The 18,291-nt window shown below is 43.8% G+C and overlaps 1 protein-coding gene across 1 annotated transcript in view; it reads right to left on the reverse strand.

Annotated features, from left to right (window-relative positions):
* LOC132780621 (uncharacterized) overlaps window positions 1-18,291 on the reverse strand; it is a 57,760-nt gene that overhangs the window by 23,913 nt on the left and 15,556 nt on the right. The window contains exons 3-4 of the mRNA XM_067462406.1: window positions 7,503-7,539; window positions 1,540-1,637 (exon numbers count right to left, since the gene is read on the reverse strand). Coding sequence (XP_067318507.1) covers window positions 1,540-1,637; window positions 7,503-7,539 — 135 coding nt within the window. The remainder of the gene's footprint in view (window positions 1-1,539; window positions 1,638-7,502; window positions 7,540-18,291) is intronic.

The raw sequence follows: 18,291 nt of genomic DNA on the forward strand, positions 1-18,291 counted from the left end.
GGCTATCAAATCAAACCCTGTACCATGCAGGAAAATCACAATCAAAGTACTCCCAAAAGATGGCCATCCAGACTCTGCTTAAAAGCCTCCAAAGAAGGAACTTCTACCACACTCTGAGGTGGAGAGTTCCACTGCTGAGCAGCTCTTACAATCAGGAAGTTCTTCCTAATGTTCAGGTGAAATCTCCTTTCCGGTAATTTGAACCCATTGCTCCGAATCCTAGTCTCCTGTGTCGCAGAAGACAGTCCTGGAGATTAGGAGCATGTACTTGAAAATGTATGTACAAACTACAAAGTTCAGAATTTCATAGGATGCAGCTGTTGAAATAGAATCATACAACAGTATTTATGTCACCTGAAAGGACTCCATAGCTTTGCACATTGTGTATCACTTCTGCCCAAAACTAACTATTTCCTTTTCAAATTCTGAAATGGAGCCAATATTTTAATGTGAGAGATAAGGGGATTCGATTTGGGACTACTTCAGCTATCTTCTTCCCTGTCAAGATTGAAATTATTCAATTTAGAAAAGATAGGAAATGCTGACAAGTGCTTTACCTGCCTTGTCTCTACAGAACACAATAAAACCTTTTGTAGAAAAGATGTTTGTTTGTAGAAGATGTGAAAAGATATTTGAGGCTCTCAATCCCTAGAGAAGTGGTTCTCAACCTTCCTACTGCGGTGACCCCTTAATACAGTTCCTCATGTTCTGGTGACCCCCAACCATAAAATAATTTTTGTTGCTACAACAAAAATTATAACTGTAAGTTTGCTACAGTTGTGAATTGTAATGTAAATATGTGATATACAGGATGTATTTTCATTCACTTGACCAAATTTGGCACAAATACCCAATACGCCCAGTGGCATTGGTTGGGGGCGGGGGCGGCAGAGAGTTAATTTTGTCATTTGGGAGTTGGTATTGCTGGGATTTATATGAGGGTTGAATGAAAAGTAGTGCCTCCACCTTTGTAACTCTTCAACAGATGGCAGTACTGGTATGCAGCAGGTACTGGCTTGTTCAGTAGACTCTCCCCTACAGTTCCATTTTGGCGGGAAGCCTTAGCATTGAACAGCTATGTTGTTAAAGTGTGATGTATGGAACCCTGCGCAGATGGTCGATCAATGCAACTTAAGCAATGTGCAGTCATTGAATTCTTGACAGCCGAAGGTGTCACTCCAAGGGAGATTCATCAGAGAATGCAAGCTTTTTATGGTGATTGCGTTGATGTACTGTGCATCATTGGGCGAGTAAGTTTAAAGATGCTGAAGTGGGAACATCTGACTTGCGTGACAAAGAATTGTACGTCCTGTGACAGCAACCATCGAGTGTCACAAGCAAAAGGTTGACAGATTGATTCAGGACTATCGTCATATCACTCTGAGAGAAATTTCAAGCTTAATCAGCATTTTACAAGAACATGTGGGTCACATTATTGCTTTGCTTGGCTATCGGAAGATCTGTGAACGATGGGTACCCAGGATGTTTATGCCTAAAATGAAAGCACACAGACTTGAAATTTCAGAGACTGGATCTCACCACCATATGGCATCCTCCATACAGTCCAGATTTAGCACCATCTGACTTCCATCTGTTCCCGATAATGAAAGAAGACCTGCGTGGACATCATTATGCGTCTGATGAAGACATTGAGAGAACTGTGAGTTGCTGGTTATGGAAACAGAGCATCGACTTCTTCTGTGACGGCTTCAGAAAACGTGTTCATAATTGGCAGAAATGTATCCAATTGTCTGGTGATTATGTGGAAAAGTGAATAGTGGTAGGTAAAGAGCACATTCTAATGATTATTTCTGCATTTGATTTATTAAAATATTCCCATCCAAACCCAAGTAACAAAGGTGGAGGCATTACTTTTCAGAATTTCATTCAACCCTTGTACAATTGAAGAGCATTCTGAACTCCACGAACGATGGAATTGAACCAAACTTGGCACACAGAACTCTCATGAACAATAGAAAGCATGGGAACAATGATGGATCTGGACCTAACTTGGCTTGAATACTCAATATGCCCAAATGTGAACACTGGTGGAATTTGGGGGAAATAGACCTTGGATTTATAGTTCACCTACAATCAAAGAGGATTCTGAACTCCACCCATGATGAAATTGAACTAAACTTGACACACAGAATCCCCATGACCAAGAAAAAATACTGGAAGGCTTTGGTGGGCATTGACCTTGAGTTTTGGAGTTGTCATTCCTAAGAACATCAGAAATATGTGTTTTCTTATGGTCTTTGGCGACCCCTTTGCAATGCCCATTTGACCCCTCCAGGGGTTGCAACCCCCAGGTTGAGAAATGCTGACCCACAAGCTACCTACCAGTTTGGAGATTCTGGGGACATTGAAAGCCACAGAAACAAAGATCCTTTATTAGGTGCCATTTCCCCACTCTTCACCAAGTCTGGAGATGGAGGGCTCTGAAATACAAAAACCTACAGAGGGTGCTAACTTGGGAAGGGCTGCATTGACAGTCTTCTGAAATGTGAAGAAGCTAAGGGCTGCCTGAAAAGCTATTAACCTCTCAGTTCGAGAGCTGTGGCACAGTATCAAAGGAGCCACATGTTCCCAACCTCACTACTTGTTGGGGAAACAGGGAAGAACTGGGTTGCCTGGACAATGCACCCCCTACGAACAACTGGGTTGTAGATATCTGCTTCACCAGCTGGAATGTTTTCCCTCAATTTGCTTTTATTTTTCCTGATCTTTAATCCCTGTTGTTTGTTTCTGTAGCTCCAAGCAATGCCTTAGCTTTTCTCTGGCTGCTCAGCAACTGCTCCCCTATCCCAGCAGGGAGTACATTCTTGGAGGTGAGGTTGCTGGGATGCTGGGACTCAACCCAACAGGGTTGGAAGGCTGAAGTAACTCTTCCTCCAGCAGTAGACTGTAATCCCAAAAATGGGGCAACAGACTCTCAGGCTTTGCCCACCCTGCCTAATCACACCTTGAACTCTCAGCTATTTCTAAATGGCTAGCTTACTGCAATGCTAGGAAATGAACCACTAGAGGAAATTTTCCCTGGAGGGTAGATTTCTTATTTAGTGAGAAACTCATTTTTTTACTCTTCCAGGCAGAGCAGTTCTTCTCAACCTTTGATCCTCCAGATGTTTGGGACTTCTATTCCCAGAAGTCCCAGCCAGAATGGCCAGAATTATATGTTTTGAAGTTCCAGGCATTTAGCGGACCAAAGAGCAGTTCAACAGCAGAACTAAATGCCTTGGAGGGCCCATTCAGATAATACCTTTATGCCAGGAGCTTCTGCAATGAACAGGAGGGTGGTTAAATGTCATTTCCTTTAAACAAGGAAGCAATTGCTACAAACAGCAAAAGAACGCAAGATTTTCAGGTGCAGGAATATTCAAAAATCCGCATCTTTGAATGTCTGTATGTTCCTGCACTTGGAAAACATGTGATTTTTTATCTGGGTTTGTTCCTGGACTTTAGGTGTTTCTTCCTGATTGGTCAGTTCCTGAAAGTAAGGTAACAGTTGGGTAGAATGCAAAAACTTTGTTTGTGTGCGAGAAATGCGTGGAGAGCACAGTTTTTCTTGGCAGGACAAAATTGTGGCCCTCTAGTCAATGTTGTACATCTTTTTACAATAAGAGCAATCAGGAACAGACATATATAACCCAGGAACAACACCATGTTGTTCCATACCATAAGTACACCATAAAACCTGCCTGCACAGATGACCCTGCAGCTGCTATAACACAGGATCATGACTTATACAATGATTCGCATGTTCACATCTTAAGGTGTTTTTTTAATGCCAAAATTTCTGGCGGATGTCTCGTGGTGGCCATTTTGGGGGCTGCCTTTGGGGTTGCCTTAGCCAGAATTCCCAGAAGCACAAAGTATTGCAGTCTATTGCAAAAGACAGACTTTGAAAAGAATTCAAGAATTCTGAGCCCAGGAATTTGATTCCACTGCCAGATCAGAGGCACAGCATATAGTCCTTGCAAAAAAAAGAGTACACTCCTTAAACTTTTTTCCTTTTGAGCTGAATAAATTAAGGTGCAGTAGGGGAAGGAAAATCTTATTCTGTTGCTCTTAATGGTAAACAACAGAACCACAAAAGCTCGATATTTTGCAACAAACCCTTCAGAAATCTGTTGGGATATTTATTTATTTATGAATTTTATATCCCATCCTTCTCACCCCGAAGGGGACTCAGAGCAGCTTACAAGTTATAAGTGCATACAATGTATTATATTATGAGAATAGCACAATATTAGTATTATATATTACTATATTGTACTATTGTACTATACCACTATACTACAATATCATATTACAATATTATATTACATATAATATATAATGTACAATTATTATATTGTACTATTATTAGTGTTTTATTCGTATCAATATTATATGTATATATTATATTATTAGCATAGCACAATATTAGTATTATATATTACTATATTGCTGCTAGGGTGAGGGACTCCCAACTGATGAGCCAGGAGACATTGTGGATATCCAGAGCCCAGCCTTCCTTGGCTGTCCTGACAGCTCCAGAATCCAGGATCTTTTCTCATCACAATGTGCACAGTTACATGGAGCTCTGCCAGTTCTGCTCATTTTGGCATTTCTATCTGCAGGCCTTTAAAAACTTACTTTTTATAACTGTTAATATAGTTTTTATTTATTTTCAATTTACATGTTTATAAAAACCGTGAAACAAATCTATATACATGTATATATGCATGAACCAGTACAATGCTTCCTAACATCTATAAAATAATCTCACCCCACCCAATTTAGTGACTTCCTGTCCCTTGGGTTGCAGACATACATATGTCATTCCGTTCTTCCTTCCTGTTACATTGTTCTTTCCGTTCTTCCTTCTGGCCTGATTTTTATTATTTATAAATTCCCTACACCGATTCCAACAGGTTAAATTATGAAGCCTTCTATACAAACTTCTCTTTCTTTCTTTCTTTCTTTCTTTTTTTTTTACAAAGTTTAGAAATGGTTCCCAGTCCTTGATAAAATTTTGTTGTGTCTTTTTTTCTTTATTCATCATTATTAATCTGTCCATTTCTGCTATTTTAAATAATGTTGATGATAATAATAATAGTAGTAATAACTTTATTTTTGGGTCCCTTGGTGGAGCAGCAGAAACGATCAAGCATGATCATCTCACACTAGAAACGATCAAGCATGATCATCTCACACTAGAAACGATCATGCATGATCGTCTCACACTACAACTCTGTTGAGTTCCAGGGCCAGAGAAGCAGGTGGCGAAAACAGAAGAATGACCTGCCTCAGGGGAGCGTACTTGCTCCATTAATGTTTAACATTTACACACATGACCAGCCACTGCCAGAAGAGACAGAGAGCTTCATCTACGCTGATGATCGTGCCATCACCACTCAAGCAGGGAGCTTTGAAATTGTTGAACAGAAGCTCTCTGAAACTTTAGGTGCTCATACTACCTATTACAGGAAAAACCAACTGATTCCTAATCCATCTAAAATGCAGACGTGTGATTTTAACTTTAAGAACAGACAAGCATCTCGAGCTATGAAGATTACCTGGGAAGGAATCCCACTGGAACATTGCAGCACACCCAAATACCTGGGAATTACTCTGGACCGTGCTCTGACTTAAAAGAAGCACTGCTTGAATAACAAGCAAAAAGTGGGTGCTAGAAATAATATCATACGAAAGCTGACTGGCACAACCTGGGGATCACAACCAGACACAGTGAAGACATCTGCCCTTACACTTTACTGCTGAATACTCATGCTCAATGTGGAATACATCTCACCAGTGGACATGGCTCTTAATGAGACATGCCACATTATCACAGGATGACTACACTCTACACCAGGGGTCCCCAAACTATGGCCCGCAGCCCACCAAGGGCACTGCCAAGGGCACTTATCTGGCCCGTGGAGCAGGAGCACCCCCCCCCCCACAGTGCCCCTCCCTTGGCTAGCTCACACTATCCGTTAGGCCCAATGGGCAGCGTGAGCCAGCCAAGGACAGCTGCTCCGCGTGGCCTACTCGCATGTAAAGCACCTCGCGAGGTGCTTTACACATGAGTAGGCCGGGCGGGCCTGCTCCTCCCTTGGCTGCCTCACGCTGCTCCTCCCTTGGCTGCCTCACGCTGGCCTGACAAATAGCGTGAGCCAACCAAGGGAGGGGCACTGGGGGGGGGGGGCACTCCACCTCCGCAGGCCCGATGGGCAGCGTGAGCCAGCCAAGGGAGGCTGCCCCGGCGCTCCATGCAGTCATGCCAGCCACATGACCTTGGAGGTGTCTATGGACAATGCCAGCTCTTCGACTTAGAAATGCAGATGAGCACCACACCCCGGAGTCAGACACGACTGGACTTCATGTCAAAGGAAAACCTTTAACTAGGAAAACTGTGGAAGATCCAGGGTGGGAGAAAGAACTCTTGTCTGTTGGAGGTAGGTATGAATGTTTCAATTGGCCACCTTGATTACCATTTCATAGCCTGACAGTTTTTAGGGAGAATCCTTTGTTGAGAGGTGATTAGCTGGCCCTGATTTTTTCTTGTCTGGAGTTCCTCTGTGTTTGAGTGTTGTTCTTTATTTACAGTTATAATTTTAGAGTTTTTTTTAATACTGGTAGCCAGATTTTGTTCAGACTAGAAATAGGAAGATTTTCCATTCTCTGCTCCTGGAATTACTGCCTAAACAGGGCTAGAAAGAACCCCCTCTAAGGTCCCTTCCACACAGCAAAATAAAATATGTGCAATGTACATAGGAATTTTTTTATTGATTTTTTTTAAAAAAACTATAGTCCGGCCCTCCAACGGTCTGAGGGACAGTGAACTGGCCCCCGGTTTAAAAAGTTTGAGGACCCCTGCCCTACACCACTGGAGAAATTATACTATTTAGCCAGTATTGTACCACCTGACATCCAACGGAAGTAGCAGCCAGTAATGAAAGGACCAAGGCAATGATATCTCCAGTCCATCCTCTGTTCAGATATCAACCAAACATGCCAATGACTTAAATCAAGAAATAGTTTTCTAAGATCTACAGAGACACTCCCAGGAACACCTCAGCAAGTGAGAATCCAAAAATAGCAGGCTAAAATCCAGCACCTTTACCAGTGGCTGAGACCAGATGAGAAACTTCCTCCTGGGCACACAGAAGACTGGGTGACCTGGAAGGCGCTGAACAGGCTGTGCTCTGGCACCACAAGATGCAGAGCTAACCTTAGGAAATTGGGCTACAAAGATGAGTTCACAACATGCAAGTGCGGAGAAGATCAAACCTCAGACCACCTATTACAATGCAACCTGAACCCTGCCACAGCGACACCAGAGGCACTCCAAGTGGCCAGCTTCTGGTCAAAGGACATTTAGTATAATGTCAAGTTTTTAAACTTTGTTTGTTTTTTTAAATGCATTTTAACTGTATCCTCAACTCTCTTCTGATACAATAAATAAATAACCATCTATCTCCCCGCATCCCCAAAGCGTCCCTTGCACCTACCTTCTGGATGATTGCCTGCTGGGCCTCTCTGATGTTTCTGGGGGAAGATAACCAAGAGTTGGAAAGAGTTGGAGAACGGGGCAAAGTTTTATCAATGCAAAGGCATTGGCACATGGTAAAGGGAGATTACAGGAGCTAAATTTGTCTGCTTCAGCTCCAGGACAACCGGGGGGGGGGGGGGGGGTTGTGCTGCTGAACAGAAGTTGCACAGGCTGAGAGTGTGAACTGGATCAGACTGGTCTCCCCCACCCACACCAACCTCAGCCAATGAAACAGGCTGGCAAACAGTCTAGAAGAGATACCAGCTGTAGCATGTGTTTGTTTTAACTCGCTCGCTTGTCCACAGACATTTGTGTCATTCATGTTTGATAAGGTGGCAGCCTGAAAGGGAAGCCAGAAAGGAGGAAGAGGAGGAGGAGGAGAACCAACTCTGTGCCTACTCAGCATCTGCCATTGGAGGAATTTAGCTTTTGGGACTAATAGCCATAAGAGTGGTGGAAATGTATTTATTTATTTATTCCCTATATTTATACTCTGCCCTTCGCATCAAGCACCATATGGTGCCATCACCATCATAAAAAAATCAAGCAATACATTAAAACATTAATACAGTTAATTAAGACAACTGATTAAATACGCCAGTTAATAGCCAAATCCAAGTCTGGGTCAGTTCATTATCACGAGTTGCCTAAATCGTCTTTCCACAATTGCTGCTCTTACTGGTCAAACTCCTGGTCCCATAACCAAGTCTTAATTTTCCTTCTAAAAGACAGGAGGGAGGTGGCCAGTCTGATTTCCCTGGGGAGGGAGTTCCACAGATGGGGGACCACTGCTGAGAAGGCCCTGTCCCTCATCCCCACCAATCGCATTTGCGATGAGGGTGGGATCGAGAGCAGGGCCTCTCCAGATGATCTTAAACTTCGTGATGGTTCGTAACAGGAGATACCTTCGGACAGGTAGTCTGGGCCAGAACTATTTAGGGATTTAAAGGTTAAAACCAGCACTTTGAGTTGTGCTCGGAAGCTGATCGGCAGCCAGTGGAGCTGGTGTAACAGAGGGATTGTATGCTCCCTGTACACCCCTCCTAAGCTGCCTGGTTGCCAACCGTTAGACTAGTTGAAGCTTCCAGGCAGTCTTCAAAGGCAGCCCCACGTAGAGTGCATTGCAGTAATCTATTCGGGATGTAACAAGAGCGTGGACCACAGTGGCCAATGATGATTGGATGGAGACTGAGTCCAAAGTGTGGGATATTAGCTTTTCTTTCCCACAAAAACTGAGAGCCAATGTGCTGTGATGATTGGAATAAGGTTTTTGGACTTCTTCCAACCTGCGGATGGGATTCAATTTCAGACAGGCTTTCAGGAACCATATTGCAGAAATGGCAAGGGACAAGGAGTAAGGGGCAAGACGGAAAGCAATAATGCTATCACATTTTGGCTTCAGGCTTGCAGGGTCAGTAGCTAAAGCCTTAGGAAAGGGACTTCAGTATTTTAGAATGGGATACCGCAGGGAGAAAACCCAGGAGAAAAGCTGAGAAACTATCAAATGATGACATTATGGGGAAGGGATATGGCTTTCTGAAGACTCCCCATGGCCCAGACTATTTCTATTTGACATCAAAATAGTTAGAACTCATTTGCTGATGCATATAAACCCAGCTGCTATCTACAGACCCACTAAGAAAATCCAACAAATGCTACGTTCAGCAAAGGACAAGAGGGATCCTCTCACCTCTGCAGGAGTCTATCGTATACCGTGCAGCTGTGGAGAAGTCTACATGGGGACCACCAAGCGCAGCATTGCCCAAACACAAATCAAGGAACACGAAAGACTCTGCAGACTAATTCAACCAGAGGTTAGCCATAGCAGAGCACCTGATGAACCAACCTGGACACAGCGAATTATTTCAGAGCACAGAAATGCTGGACCACTCTAACAACCACCATGTCAGACTACACAGAAAAGTCATTAAAATCCACAAGCATGTGGACAATTTCAACAGAAAGGAAAAAACCATGAAAATAAACAAAATCTGGCTACCAGTATTTAAAAAACTCTAAAATTAGGACAGTAAATAAAGAGCAACACTCAAACACAGGGGAACTCCAGACAAGAAATAATCAGGGACAGCTAATCACCCTCAACAAAGGATTTCCCCAGGCAGTAACAAGCCACACCTAAAAACTGTCAGGCCATCAAATGCTAATCAAGATGGCCAATTGAAACATTCACACCTAGCTCCAACAGACAAGAGTTCTTTCTCTCACCCTGGACTTTCCACAGATATAAAAACCCAATTTTCCTAGTTTCCAACAGACGTCACAACCTTTGAAGATGCCTACCACAGATGCAGGAGAGAATGCTTCTAGAACATAGCCATACAGCCCAAAAAACCTACAACAACCCAGCTGCTTGAATTTTTGGACCCTCCTGTAGGGTGTGTGTGTGTGTATGTGTGTGCAAGTCATTTCTGGTGTCAGAGAATTGGCCGTCTGCAAGGACATTGCCCAGGGGACGCCTAGATGTTTTACCATCCTGTTGGAGACTTCTCTCATGTCCCCGCATGAGAAGCTGGAGCTAACAGATGGGAGCTCACTCCGCTCCCCAGATTCAAACCACCAACCTTCTGGTCAGCAGTCCTGCCAGCACAAAGGCTTAACCCATTGCGCCACTGCGGCCTCCGCCCTGCAGGGGTGACTATTGGGATTGTCAGAATGAACCCATGTGTTTATTAATTTATAATTTATTATTATATCTTTGCACTATAGGAATAAGAAATGACAAACTGCTTATTCTCTTTTGCCTGGTGACCCTTGCCTCTTGTATTTGTCAATTATTAAGACTTCACAAATGGGAGGAGAGGAGAATGCAGGAAAGCCCAGCTGTGAACCCTTTTATGGAACCCCCTCCTCTGACTTGTTGTTTGGCAGCACTGTCTAAATATACCATGGCTAGCAAAATGCTGGAGTTATAAATATCCCCCATGCTCATCCCTAGTGGCATCCAGTCCTGCAGCTCTGCTGGGGTTCAGGCCAGTGCAGAGCTCTCCCAAAGAAGGCACACAGCCACAAAGTGTTAAAGGACACCACACTTGTCCCTCAATCCCATATGCCATTTGAAAAATTCAGGGACTGGAGAACTCTCTCTGGCTACGAGGATCTGAAGCAGCAGTTAACACTGGCATATGTTTACTTATTTATCACTTCTATCTTTGTTTATTCCACTCATCCCAACAAGCAGAACCCCTCCTCCCTGCTTTATCCTTACAATGACACTGTGAGGTAGGTCAGGCTGTGAGAAAGCAATGGCCCAAGATCACAGAATGAGTTTTTTGGCTTCAAGGTCTGGAATTATTCAAGTCTTAGTCCAGGTTTACAACATGTTGTTGTTATTCATTCAGTCCCTTCCGACTCTTCGTGACCTCATGGACCAGCCTACGCCAGAGCTCTCTGTCGGCCGTCACCACCCCCAGCTCCTTCAAGGTCAAGCCAGTCACTTCAAGGATAACATCCTTCTCAGCCCTCAGGCGACTCAGGGCGGTTTACAATGGCGACAATTCGATGCCCAAAAACACCATAAAACATTTAAATATATTAACACATAATATCAATCCATAACAAGAATATTAAAACATAATCATTTCTGTCTCCTAATAAAAAACATTGTCCCGTCTCGTCGTCCAGTCATTCCAATTCCTGTCTTTTACCTTACATTTTCAAATGCTTGCTCAAACAACCAAGTCTTGACTCTTTTCTGAAATGTTAAGAGGGAGGGGGCCGATCTAATGTCCCCAGGAAGGGCCTTCCATAGCCGAGGGGCCACCACTGAGAAGGCCCTGTCTCTCGTCCCCACCAAACATGTTTATGACGCAGGCGGGATCAAGAGCAGGGCCTCCCTGGATGATCTTAAAGTCCTAGCAGGTTCATAAGGGAAGATGCATTCAAACAGGTAAGTTGGGCCAGAACCATTAAGGGCTTTATAGGCTAAAGCCAGCACTTTGAATTATGCCTGGTAGCAGACTGGCAGCCAGTGGAGCTGGCGCAACAGAGGAGTTGTATGCTCCCTGACTGTTACTGCTGTTATTAATCTGGCTGCCATCAGTTGTACCATTTGAAGCTTCCAGACAGTCTTCAAAGGCAACCCCATGTAGTAGTCTATATGGGATGTAACCAGAGCATGGACTACCATGGCCAAGTCAGACTTCCCAAGGTACAGGCGCAGCTGGCGCACAAGTTTTAACTATGCAAATGCTCCCCTGGTCACTGCTGAAACCTGGGGTTCCAGGCTCAGCGATGAATCCAGGATCACACCCAAACTGCGAACCTGCATCTTCAGGGGGAGTGTAACCCCGTCCAACACAGGCTGTAACCATATGGTCTGTTTGGCCTTACAACTGACCAGGAGTACCTCTGTCTTGTTTGGATTCAATTTCAATTTGTTCACCCTCATCCAGATCATCACAGCGGCCAAGCACCAGTTCGGGACCTGAACAGCGTCCTTAGTAGCAGGTGGGAAGGAGTGACAGAGTACAATATGCATACAGTCCTTAAAAATTAAGGAATGCATACTGATTAAAATGGAGTCATAAATGTGATAAGATTCTAGGTGTTGTAAGGAAGGCACGTCCTTTGCCTGCTTAAAATGGTGAGCACAAAGGATTAGAAGAAATGTGAATCTTGACAATATATGAAACAGTTTCCTTTACTGGCTTAGAAGGGACAAAAAACTGGAATCTTGATATCTTTGGAGGAAGGATTTCCTTTGTTTGCTTGGAAGCGGGATGAGCAAGAGAAACAAAATGAAATCACAAAGTTTTGTTGTGCTTGGAAGGGGTTTCCTCTGCTTACTTAAGTGGGGTGAGCAGCTGGAATGTTATTGTCTGCAGCAAAGTGTGTTTCCTAGCCTAGAAACAGTAAGCTCATGTGTTTTATGCTTCAAACCTCTTTAAAACTGGTGGTGGATAAAATCATCACTAAGTTTGTGGCTACTTCCATTTCACAAGAATCTATCCTACTGATCTCCAATGATCCTGCATGAGACTGGCTTTTCCCATTGATACCAGTCTCAATTTGACATTGTAAATACAGGAATCCAATCCCAAATGAACATCTGTCCTATCATTCATATTGATATTATTCCCCTTTTACAGACAGAGAAACTGAGCAAGGAAGATAGCAGCTTACTTCAAGCCATCTGGTGCATCTAGATCAGTGGTTATCAAACTTTCTAATGCCGCGACCCCTTAATACAGTTCCTCATGTTGTGGTGACCCCCAACCATAACACTTTTGTTGCTACTTCATAACTCTAATGTTGCTACTGTTTTGAAGCATAATGTAAATATTTGATATGCAGGATGTATTTTCCATCACTGGACCAAATTTGACACAAATACCTGATATGCCCAAATGTGAATACTGGTGGGGTTGGGGAGGGCTGATCTAAGTTACCCTACATTCAAAGAACATTCTGAACTCCACCAATGATGAAATTGAACCAAATTTGGCACACAGAACTCCCATGATCTACAGAAAATACTGGGAGGATTTGGTGGGCACTGACCTTGAGTTTTGGAGTTGTAGTTCACCTACCTCCAGAGAGCACTGTGGACTCAAACAATGATAGACCTAGACCAAACTTGGCATGAATATTCAATATTCCAAAATGTGAACAGTGGTGGAGTTTCAGGATAGTAGACCTTGAGACTTGGGAGTTGTAGTTGCTGGGATTTATAGTTCACCTACAATCAAAGAGCATTCTGAAACCCACCAATGATAGAATTGGGCCAAACTTCCCACACAGAACCCTCACGGCCAACAGAAAATGGTCTTTGGTGACCCCTCTGATATCACCCTTGCGACCCCCCCCCCCCCCCCCCCGAGTCCCGATCCCCAGGTTGAGAAATGCTGATCTAGATGCAGGGTTGCACAGGATCACATTTTTCAAACTTCAGAAGTGTCTCAAAGTTTGCTACAGCACTTTGCTAAAGAACCCACAAAGGGCAGAATGACACATGCCACATGGAGGTACTTTGTGAATAGAGATAATGTTTGGAAGTTTGCCCAGGGAGATCACACAGTTCTTGCACATGATCAGTAGTGCTCTGGACAGCAATGCTTGGCCTCCAACATTCCCAAGAAGCTGCCTATTTTAAGAATCAGTGTGTTTTGCAGGGTTGTTCTCCAGCATTACTGGTTCACATGGAGGGATTCCTAAGGCATGGGGGAATCCAGGGGTTTCAAAGAACATGCAAGAACCAGCTGGTAGGATCAGATCAATGTTCTCTTTCCCACTGTGGTCAGTGGGAAAGAGAATATTAGTCTGGGTAGCCAATGGGGTAGCCTCTGGGTAGCTAACAGGTAAGGCAATAAGGCCAATATCCTCTATTACATCCCTAACAGCCATGACAGCTAACAGGTAAACTTGGAATAACAATAATAATAATAATGATAATAATAATAATAATGGGTGCAGTAGCTAAAGACCTTGGCCTGCACTTAAAAACAATTGGCGCTGACAAAATTACCATTTGTCAGCTGCAAAAGGCCACTCTACTCAGATCTGCATGCATTATTCACCAATACATCACACAGTCCTAGACACTTGGGAAGTGTCCAACGTGTGATCCAATACAAAAGCCAGGATAGTGATCTTGTTTACTGTGTACTAATCTTGTTATACAACAAATAAAAACAATAGTTAACTTATATTCTGCCCTACCTCCCTGGAGGATCTCAGAGTGGATTGCAGCATATATAAAAACACAAATACACAAAGATTCAATGCCTTGATACAATGAGACAGAAATTCACAGACAAAGGCAAAGGCTTCTCCTTTCGTCTCCGGCTTTAGGAGGCAGTGCTCAACTCCGGCTCTGGGGGAGGTGTTAGGAATTGTGGGAGTTGAAGACCAAAAACCTGGAGGGCTGAAGTTTGCCCATGCCTGGGTTAACCAGTTGTGTCACCGCAGCACCCAAAAAGTAACTTTTGTGAAGCACAGCTTTCAGAACTCTTCCGGCCCATAAGATCAGAGGTGATGCTGATGATGTTGGATATTGAGGTCCAGAAAAAAACTGCAAAATTCTGATAACAACCTATGGCTAAGATGTAGCCCACATGAGCTTACGAGCCATTTAAACAAGCCACATGGTCACCACATCTCGTGACAGCCAATGCCATCAGTTATGCACTAATTTCATATTCCAGTCACATGGTATGTGAGAAAGACACAGTGTTTTGTTGACATCAGCTAATTCTGCAGGAAAGAAGTTGAGCCAGTGTTTCTGTGCATTCCAGGTTTTTAGAGGTATTTACTACAGGAAAAAATTCTGGAGAGACTAATATGTGATCAATAACACAGCTACCTCATTGGCCCATATAGGTGTAATAATAATAACCCCCCAGATAAATCCTTTGGCTCCCATGCACAGTGCACAGGCCATAATAGTATATAAATTCGAGTTTAATTCCTTGCTAATTATATTTATTGTCCATGGAGATATGTGAGGCTAAAAATATATCTTCCAATATATTTGGAAGCTCCTTCTTTGGAGGCTTTTAAACAGAGGCTGAATGACCATCTGTCGGGGATGCTTTGAATGTGATTTTCCTGCTTCTTGGCAGGGGGTTGGACTGGATGGTTCATGAGGTCTCTTCCAACTCTATGATTCCATGATTCGATTATTCTAGGCCTAAACGAGCACTATGCTGTTGAACTTGCTGACTGAAAGGTCACAGATTCCAATCCTGGGAGCGCCATGAGCTCCCGCTGTTAGCCTCGGCTTCTGCCAACCTAGCAGTTCAAAAATGGAGCCCCCAGTGGTGCAATGGGTTAATCCCTTGTGCCGGCAGGACTGAAGAGTTGTAGGTTCAAATCTGGGGAGAGCATGGATGAGCTCCCTCTGTCAGCTTCAGCTCCCCATAAGGGGACAGGAGAGAAGCCTCCCACAAGGATGGTAGAACATCAAAACATCTGGACGTCCACCGGGCAACGTCTTTGCAGTTGGCCAATTCTCTCACACCAAAAGTGACTTGCAATTTCTCAAGTCGCTCCTGACACACACAAAAAAAATCAAAAACATGCAAATGTGAGTAGATCAATAGGTACCGCTCCGGTAGGAAGGTAACCGCACTCCATGCAGTCCACTAGTTTTCATAGTTGGGCATATTGAGTATTTGTGCCAAGTTTGGTCCAGGTGAAGTACAAGTCCCAAAACTCAAGGTCAATACCCACCAAACCCTTCCAGTATTTTCTGTTGGTCATGGGAGTTCTATGCACCAAGATTGGTTCAATTCCATTGTTGGTGGAGTTCAGAATGCTCTTTGATTGGAGGTGAACTATAAATCCCAGCAACTACAACTCCCAAATGACATAATCAACACCCCCTCCCCCCAAATCCCACCAGTATTCAAATTTGGGCATGTTGGGTATTTGTGCCAAATGTGGTCCAGTGAATGAAAATACATTCTGCATATCAGATATGTACATGACGATTCATAACAGGAGCAAAATTACAGTTATGAAGTAGCAACGACAATAATGTTATTTTTGGGGGCCACCACAACATGAGGAACTGTATTAAGGGGTTGTGTCATTAGGAATGTTGAGAAACACTGCTCTAGAACATGGCCATATAGCCCGAAAAACCTACAACAACCCAATTCTAAGGATTATTTCTGCATTTGATTTATTAAAATACTAGCTGTCCCCTGCCATGCATTGCTGTGGCCCAGTCTGCGTATATGTGTTTTATGTGTGTATATTTATGTATATGTGCATATATGTGTGTGCGCGCGTTTACATAGGTAGTTTTGCGCATGCGTTGTAATGCATTTTTTAATTTTTGGCTTTTTAAGTCTCTTCTGCTATGTTTTTCAATGTTTTTATGAGTGATGGTCACTTTTTGGCCTGATAGGTATATTGTGTCCAAATCTGGTGTCAATTCATCCAGTGGTTTTTGAGTTATGTTAATCCCATAAACAAACATTACATTTGTATTTATATAGATTCCCATCCAAACCCAAGTAATGAAGGTGGAGGCATTACTTTTCATTCAACCCTCGTAATTTTATGATCAGGGGTCACCACAACATGAGGAACTGTATTAAGGGGTCGCGGCATTAGGAAGGTTGAGAAACACTGATGCATGTCATTCCCACCCCCCACTCCCAGTGTGGAAACACTGCACAGGAGAAGTCTTTCCCAGAGTGTAATGTGATATAGTTCAAGGCTTCACCTGTTGACTTGTTTCCTATCCGAGAGCTCTTACAGAGGCAGAGACTTTTGACCAAGCAAAACAAGGCAAGCCCTGGGATGACTCCAACAGAGCAGATCTCCCCCACAAGATCTCAATGTGATCTTGGAGACCCTGGAAGGGCTTTCCTCCCCCATTCCAGCAGGGATGAATCATAGAATCATAGAGTTGGAAGAGACCTCATGGGCCATCTAGTCCAACCCCCTGCCAAGAAGCAGGACAATTGCATTCAAAGCACCCCCAACAGATGGCCATCCAGCTTCTGTTTAAAAGTTTCCAAAGAAGGAGAATCATCATTTGGGAGTTGTGGTTGCTGGGATTTATAGTTCACCTACAATCAAAGAGCATCCTGAACTCCACCAATGATGGAATTGAACCAAACTTGGCACACAGAACTCCCATGACCAAGAGAAAATACTGGAAGGGTTTGGTGGGCATTGACCTGGACTTTTGGATTTGTAGTTCACCTACATCCAGAGAGCACTATGGACTCAAACAATGATGGATCTGGACCAAACTTGGCACAAATACTCAATATGCCCAAATGTGAACACTGGTGGACTGCATGGAGTGCGGTTACCTTCCTACCAGAGCAGTACCTATTGATCTACTCACATTTGCATGTTTTTGATTCTTTTTTTCGTGTCAGGAGCGACTTGAGAAATTGCAAGTCCCTTTTGGTGTGAGAGAATTGGCCACCTGCAAAGACGCTGCCCAGCGGACGTCCAGATGTTTTGAAGTTTTACCATCCTTGGGGGAGGCTTCTCTCCTGTCCTCTCATGGGGAGCTGAAGCTGACAGAGGGAGCTCATCCATGATCTCCCCGGATTTGAACCTCCAAGTCCGTCCTGCCGGCACAAGGGATTGACCCATTGCACCACTGGGGGCTTTGTTTTTGAACTGCTAGGTTGACAGAAGCTGAGGCTAACAGTGGGAGCTCATGCAGCGCTCCGGATTTGAATCTGTGACCTTTCAGTCAGCAAGTTCAACAGCATAGTGCTCGTTTAGGCCTCAAATAATAGAATCATAGAGTTGGAAGAGACCTCGTGAACCATCTAGTCCAATCCCCTGCCAAAAAGCAGGAAAATTACATTCAAACCACCCCCGACAGATGGCCATCCAGCCGTCAGGAGAGAATGCCTCTAGACCACGGCCATATAGCCCGAAAAAACCTACAACAACCCATGAAAGCCTTTGACAATACATCCAGCCTCTGTTTAAGACTTCCAAAGAAGGAGACTCCTCAACACTCCGGGGCAGAGAGTTCCACTGCTGAACGGCTCGATAATTCATGCAGTTTGACAACAGCTTTGACTCAAGGCTGTGGAATCCTAGCAATGGTCGTTTTGCAAGGGTTTTTTTGTTTTTGTTTTTTCTGATGTCTCAGTCTCACCAAACTACAAAGCCCAGCAGTCTGCAACATGGAACCTGGCGAGTTAAAGGGCTCGAATTGCACAGATCCCAAAAGGCAACAGGGTTTGGCTCATGGCAACAAACCCAGTAAGCAAGTGGGGGTTAACTAACTATGGGAAGGAGAG

The sequence above is a fragment of the Anolis sagrei genome, chromosome Y (genome assembly GCF_037176765.1).
Source record: "Anolis sagrei isolate rAnoSag1 chromosome Y, rAnoSag1.mat, whole genome shotgun sequence".
Classification (NCBI taxonomy): Eukaryota; Metazoa; Chordata; class Lepidosauria; order Squamata; family Dactyloidae; genus Anolis; species Anolis sagrei.